The 6,844-nt window shown below is 53.7% G+C and overlaps 1 protein-coding gene across 1 annotated transcript; it reads right to left on the reverse strand.

Moving 5' to 3' along the window:
• Nucleotides 1-1,983: 1,983 nt before the first annotated feature.
• Nucleotides 1,984-5,873, reverse strand: LOC109448788 (DNA dC->dU-editing enzyme APOBEC-3G). Its single transcript, XM_074326409.1, has 5 exons — nt 5,749-5,873; nt 4,764-4,908; nt 3,126-3,405; nt 2,606-2,721; nt 1,984-2,312 (listed from the first exon to the last, which is right to left on the reverse strand). Exons 1-5 carry the CDS (start codon nt 5,775-5,777, stop codon nt 2,298-2,300), a joined length of 585 nt encoding a protein of 194 aa, XP_074182510.1. The 5' UTR covers nt 5,778-5,873; the 3' UTR covers nt 1,984-2,297.
• Nucleotides 5,874-6,844: the final 971 nt, after the last annotated feature.

Consider the following 6,844-nt stretch of genomic DNA (forward strand, 5'->3'; position numbering starts at 1 on the left):
ATTCCAATTGTCTTTGAACTCTAAAATTAGCGTTTGCATCGAGTATATAAAACAGGGGGAAATGCCAAGGCTTACTGTCACATTCCATATATTTTATATTTATTATGACTATAGTTTTTGCAGAACCGTTATAAATATGAACAGTGTTAAGGTCTATGGGTTGGCTACTTACGTGATCTGGCACATTTCCTGCAATGATGAGGGAGTATGTTTGAAATCAGTTTTATTAGCTGCATTTCCTAGGAGGAAATTTGTGATGCTAGTCTTGTCCCACTGCCCATGACACCAGGTCTCAGAACTCACGCTGGCTGCATGGCCTACAATGTTCTCAGTCAAAGAAACAGAGCATGGCAATGCCACCAATTAAATTACACCCAGCATGTACTATTTCGGATGACCAGAAATCTCAAGCTAGGGGGAGGGTGAATGAAGGAATGAATGCAGGTGATTGTCAGTGTCTGCCCCAGCTGTGCACGGCTGGCCAGCGCTCTGCAGGCTTCCATCCCTCCTCTGTTCAATTCTTTTGCAGCCCTCTTTCCTGCCCCTGCCACATGGACCTGCATCATTCCTTCTCCCTTGGAGAGGTAAGAAAATGACCTTGAAGTCCATGTGTAAATGCTTTGCCTTTCTGTCCTTCCAGTTGAGGACAGTCAGTCCAGTGCTGTCCCCAGTGCAGCTCAGTAGGGTCAACAATGAAACATTAGTAGCAGCAGAATTAGTGGGTTTCCCACCAGTCATCCTACACAGAAGTTATCCATGAAGTTATACAATTATCCATGGAAAGGATGTATAGGCTCAGAGATGGGGTTGGTCCTGTCCTCTTTCTCATTCTCTCCATGAAGGAGGCTTGATGTCTGGATGGGCAGCTGCCCGGGAGTCCTGAGGAGACCAGCAGGAAAAGTTAAGCATTGAGAGCTGAGCTGGGGAACCAGGGGCAGCAGACAGTGTCCTCACACTGGGGCTGTAATACTGAGCAGAAGAGGGAAGCCTGTACCATCTCGCCCAGTTCCCCACGTTCTTCTAGAAACAGCCTGGTTCAGCCCTCCCGGCAGCTTTCCGTCACTGGCAGCCACAGTCCCTGCCAGGCTCCCTCGATCCCAGTGTCCTGTCCTTAGGCTCCTTCTTGCCCCTTGGCCTTTCACCTTTGGCCCTCAGCCCTGCTTTGCCCCTCCTCTCACTGCCCCCCCCCTCTCCTTTGCTTCCATTTCTCCAGGTGACTGCCTATCAGTTCTCCCCTTCGGGCGGCAGGCCCTCCCTGACTTAGTCCCTCCTCCCTCCTTGGCCATGGTCATGGGTCATCGTCTGTCCTTACTCTCCATCCCTCCAATGTCTCAAACTCAATGACTCCTCCCGCAGTCCCTGCAGTCACGGTGTGAGGTTGTGACCAGGTTGGGCCCTGGCACGTGAGCAGAAGTCTGTGAGGTGAGACCTGGGAGCCTTCACTGCCCGGAACAGCCTGTGCAGGACACCCAGCTGCCAGGGGCTCACTCAGCATGACGCAGGCTCCACAGAGACATGGCAGGAGAGACATCTAGTGCCTGTGGTGGGTCCTGCTTGGGCCCAGGACCGTAAAGGGCAGAGGTCATACTCTGGCAGGAAAGCCCCTCCCTCTAGCTTCCTCACCAGGGCAGGGGAAGTAGAAATGGCCTGAGGACTGGAGTAATTCCCAGCCCCCGTCTAACTGACAATTTGAATGTTTGTTCCCAATATTTACACTTTTTTTTTTGTACATTTTTCTCTCTTGTCTTATTGCTTGGGCTGTCATTTCAAATACTTGCTGCTATCAGTATAATAATTTGTCAATGAGAGTAGATATTTAAATTACAGTTTCCCCTTATATACTTGACCAGTAGGAATTACTGTGATCACTACCTGACTCCCCAAAAAGTGCCTATAAAAGAGAAAGTCATTTGCACATTTGCAAGTGTTTATTGAACTATTTGGACTTCATTATACATTTATAGAGCAAAAAAATTTGTGGGAGATTCTTAATTTTTCATTTTATTGCTTTGGATTTAAAATCAATTAAAATCATCAAAAACTGTTCTGATACTATTGACAATAATCTTACTAGTGTATATTTGGAACACAACAAGGATTTTACATGACAGTAAATCTATTAGATTTAAAAACAAACAAAGAAACAATTTCTTATGAGCTCATTGCCTTTCGCCGGTTTCTTTGCATCAATCTGGAGATGGTGGCCAATAGGGTGGTTCCATTTCTTGAAGAAAGAGTATTATTCTGCTGTTCAACGCAGGTCTCTTGCCTTCTTTAGAGAGATTGCAGTCCACCTGTCAGTTTTCCTGATTCTAGATCCAGAAGGCAGAGTTGAAGAAAGCAGGGAGTGAGGCAGTTGGAAAGATGAAGAGAGAAGAGGTCTGGGGCATTTACAAAATGGGGAGAGAAGGAGGGACACAGGGAGGTGAGAAAGCAGAGGCACCGTATGAGAAGGGATGGGAGGGATAGACCTGGTGCCCCGGCAGAGAGCAGGTAACCCAGAGGAGGCCCTGAGCAGAGGGAAACAAAGGTCCAGGGAGAGATGGTGAGGGGGAGAAGGGGCGTGGAGGTGGGAGGACGGGGAGCAGGGAGGGAAGAACCTCACCTGGAGAATGTCCTTCAGAGCCTTAGATAGGTCTTTGCTATGTTTATCCAGGTCATCCCAGGGTAAGAAGGCTGCTCCCTGGTGGTCCACGAAGGTTTCCCAGCAGTACTCAAACTCTGAAAGGCGACAGGGGAAACAGAAGTGAGCTCCAGTTCTAGGGGTGGGTGAGGGGCCACAGGTGTCTGACTCTTAGGGACACACTCTCCCCATCATAATTTCACTGCCTCCTCTTTCTTCCCTCAAATTCTTTCTTCCAACAGGAATCTGAGGCTGCCCAATTCTCCCCCTTTCTGGAAGCCCCTTCTTGCATGTGTATCCACCCTCCCTCCCTTGAACTCAGGACACCTCTCCCCCCTGAACTCTCTTTTCCAATGGACACCCAGTCTTCCCCAGGGCCCAGCTCCACCTCTGCAGGCAGCAAACAGGCTTCCTCACCAGGGTTTCTCATCCTCTCCTCTTTCTAGCAACTTCCCACAGGTCTCTCCCAGCCCACCGGCACCCCCATGAGTCCCACGCTGACCCTTGGAGGCCATGATGGCGACTTGTGCCCCAGCCGCCTGCAGCTGGCGCAGCCCAGTCTTATATCCACCAAGCGTATAGATGCGGGAGGCGAAGATGCGCAGGCTCAAGTGGCTGTTCTTGCCCAGGAACGCAGCCAGTTCCCTGGCACAGTCATGGCAGGGGCTCCAGGAGATGAAACAGGTGACCCTGTAGTGCTGCTCCGTGTTCAGCTCCCAGGACCGGATCAGCCGCAGGAGGCACAGCTCTGCATGGCAGCGGGGCTCCATTGTGTCAGTGCCCTGAGAACAGAAGAAAGAGGAAGTGTTGTGTCATTGGCTGTGAATAAGGATGAGGGTAGGACCAGGGTGACACAGGTTAGGCGCTGGCCTCCAGCACAAAATTGAAGAGGGGAGGCCACAGCTCAGCATCGGCATGAATGAAATGTCAATGCAGAATTTACATGATCAAACGTGAGGCAAAACTCATGATGAAAACAAAGTCAGCGTGTTACAAGGGCCAGCAGTGATGACGTTTCCATTTCCATCTGCAAACTATGGCTCCTCGTGGCACTGTAACTGATCAGTCTTTACTCAAATTATTGATACTTCACTCGTCATAGAATTTGCATTAATTTTGATTTTAACTATTGCATTAAATACGACTCATCTTCATTCCTGAGAGTGTGGGGCTTGAGGTCTAAGTTGTGCTCGACATCCAGGCCATCAGGAGTATCACCTAGTCGGCCCTACAGGGAGGAGCAGAGGAGCTGAGGACGGAGGGAGGAGGCAGGTGAGCTCCAAGGTCATGGGCCTGATGCCAGGCAAGTGGGGCTTCCTCCAGGGAGGGTTCACCCCGCTCTCCCACCCCACCACCCCCACCACCGCCCCTGTGCACAAAAGCTCTGCAAGCTTGGACTCGGGGCCTTGCCCTGTGCTGAGCACCAGGGTGATACAGTTCAGCAAAGGGCTCACAGTGCAGGGAGGATGGGGGGAGGTGTGCCAAGGGAGTGGTGTCTGGGAAGTGGATGAATGCCCTCGTTGGGGCTCATAGGATTAGAGCGATTTGCCCAACATGCAGAGGGAAAGATTTGCAACCAGGGACCCAGGGGAGAGGAACAAGTCAGGCTGAGTGACTGCACCAGTGCAGAGCCCTTGGTGGGAGTGGAGGCAGAGCTGGGGCCCAGGGGGCGGCCCTGGGCTAAGTGCAGCTGGCAGTGCCCTTGTGGGGACCAGCTCCCTCGCCAGGATCTCCCAGTAGTGACTGGAGGGACCAGGAGGGAGAACTTGGGCTCTGTGACCAGAGGCTGAACCAGGCAGGGGCCAGGGAAGAACCTGCCCCTTTGTCCAGACGCCTTTCCCTCTATCCTAACCCCTCCTCAGAGCACAGCAGGAGGGGCCAGGCTGAGCCCTGAACCTGGACTGGCACTGGGCTGTTGGTGCCCTTTCCTGTGACACTGTGAACAGTTTCTGAAATGTGGTACAAAGCTACGAATCACAGCAGAAACTGTCCTCCTCCCTTCCCCCACCCGGACTCCAGGAAGAGCACAGCAGCTGCGGGGACCAATTAGAGAGAGCTTTCTGGGACACCCCGAGTGCACGGAGAAGCTTCTCCCTGAATACCCCCGGTTTGGGAGGTCCTGCCTGCTGTGTTCAGTCACCTGGTTGCGCAGGAAGCCCTTGTACTCGTCGACTGGGACCCAGGCGTCATCCTCCTGGAGCTCTACCTCGTAGCACAGGTAGGTCTTGTGCGGCTGAACCTCATGAGTGAAGTTCTCAAGGAAGGTGTCTTTATCCATGAGGGGTCTGTACACAGGCAGAGGGAAACCAAAGACATAGGCTCCTCCTGGGAACACCCTGTGCTCCTGCCCTGCACCCCACACTGCTTCCCCTCCACGCTGAGCTCACCCGTGCACCCCAACTCCCGGCTACACACATAAAGGATAAGCGCCCCCTCACCTTGCTGGAGCCACCTAGCCCCCCTCTCTGACCCCTGCCGGATTCTGGGGAAGGCAGCGCGGTCCTTTTTCAGTGTGTACCCACAAGGCCAGTGCAGGCTGCCCACACCTCTGACGAGGGCCTCTCTCTCTGCCCGGAGTAGGCTGGGTCACCTCTCTTGGCGTCACCACCTGCGCTTGCCCTGCTGACCCACAGCCCTGCTGGGTGTGGACCCATTGGCACATGTCCTCTGGGTTTCAGGCCTAACCCCAGCCACACGGGGCGTCGGGCAAAACACATTCCTGAGTGGGACCATCAGGGAAAGAGAATGCCACACTGTCCTCCTCACATCACTTACGATTATCTCTTTTTTTCTAATTATGAAAACAGTATACGACCTTTACAAAAACTTAAATCTGGAAGTGACCTCCTAGCCAACAGTTCAGAGGAGAGTCCAAGCAGAAATCATAGATTTCAAGGGGATGGGAGGAAGAGGAGGAACGGGGACCATCAAGGGCGACTCCCCAGGGTCTAGTCCCAGAGCCTAGGGAGGTGGTAGGACAGGAAACCTGGGCATCAGCTGAGGGGCCCTGTTGGACATACAAGGACCATCAGGAAGGAGGCGGGGAAGCAGAGGAGCCCCAGGGGACAAGATGAGGTCCCAGCAGGGAACCCAGGAGCAGGGGTGCTACAGGGGGTGGGCGGTACCTGGCCTCGAGTGCTGGCATGGCGTCCATGTCTCAGTCCCTTCACCGTCCCTGGCTCTGTGTCCCCTGCTTCTCTGCTTGGTCACAGTGTGTCCTCCTGGGATGCTCTACAAGGAACTAGGTACCTTATATACATACATCAGAACCAGGAAACTGCTGAGTTGGCGATGATAGTCCCAAGTCCTTCATGACTCAGGCTACTCTTGCCACATGGATGTCATAGAAAAAGGAACTTCTCCGCCCAAATATGACATCCCTATGCCCTTGAAGGCATTTTAGGTTTTGATTTCTGTTTTCACAAAGGCCCGACTGGGGCTCCATGAGGGCTGACCACAGGTAAAGGAAGTCTCGGGAGGGAGGGTCATCTGGGCAGCGTGGTACAGAGGAAGGAAGCGGGAGGTCATAGCGAACAGGTGCTCATACCCTGGGAAAGCCGGAGCACAGGACGCACAGCCCCCAGACGACAGGCCCCGGGCATCCATCCCTGAGTCTCCCTCAGCAGCCAGTGCAGAGCAGGGCCTCCTCCAGGCTCCCTGGGGCTGCTGGATGGAGGCAAAGTGGGCTGTGAGTGAGGGGGGAGAACCTGCCCTGAGAGGCAGCAGACGGCCTCCATCCTGGTCTAGGAAGGGAGGGAAGGGGACAAACATGTGCTGAGCTGTCCTTGGGAGCCCACCATAAGGATAATAAACTGGACATGAAGCGTGGTCACCCCATTACACAGAGGAGAAAAGAAAGGCTGCCAGAGGGAGCAGGGCTTGGCCAGGACGGCACAGGGAGCAGAAGGATGCAGGGCTGTGCTCTTTCTCTCCACCTCCAGGCCGTGAGGAATGTGGGGGACTTTGTATTCCAAGCTCAAGTGTGATCCTGAGCTCCAGCTGGCCGTGTTTGGCCCCAAGGGCTGCCCCTCTGTCCCACTGACTCTCCCTCCTGGCTCCTCTTAGACAATCCAGTGCTGACCCAGCGCTCCCTCCCAGGAGATGTCCCCAACTCAGGGCCAGCTGGGCTAGCCCCCTGAGTCCCCCCGTGGCTTCCCGCACTGAGAACCAGGCTGCTCACCCGCCCAGGCTGGCCCGTCACATGTTTCGGATAAAGCTCAG

The sequence above is a fragment of the Rhinolophus sinicus genome, linkage group LG02 (genome assembly GCF_036562045.2).
Source record: "Rhinolophus sinicus isolate RSC01 linkage group LG02, ASM3656204v1, whole genome shotgun sequence".
Taxonomy (NCBI): Eukaryota; Metazoa; Chordata; class Mammalia; order Chiroptera; family Rhinolophidae; genus Rhinolophus; species Rhinolophus sinicus.

Bases quoted from the DNA above. Each gene is read 5' to 3' on its own strand.
- LOC109448788 (XM_074326409.1), bottom strand. From the start codon at position 5,777: ATGGACGCCATGCCAGCACTCGAGGCCAG. The intron at 3,406-4,763 runs GTGACTGAACAC...TTCTGTTCTCAG, and splicing joins AGGGCTTCCTGCGCAACCAG to GGCACTGACACAATGGAGCC. The intron at 2,722-3,125 runs GTCAGCGTGGGA...GTCGCCTTTCAG, and splicing joins CGCCATCATGGCCTCCAAGG to AGTTTGAGTACTGCTGGGAA.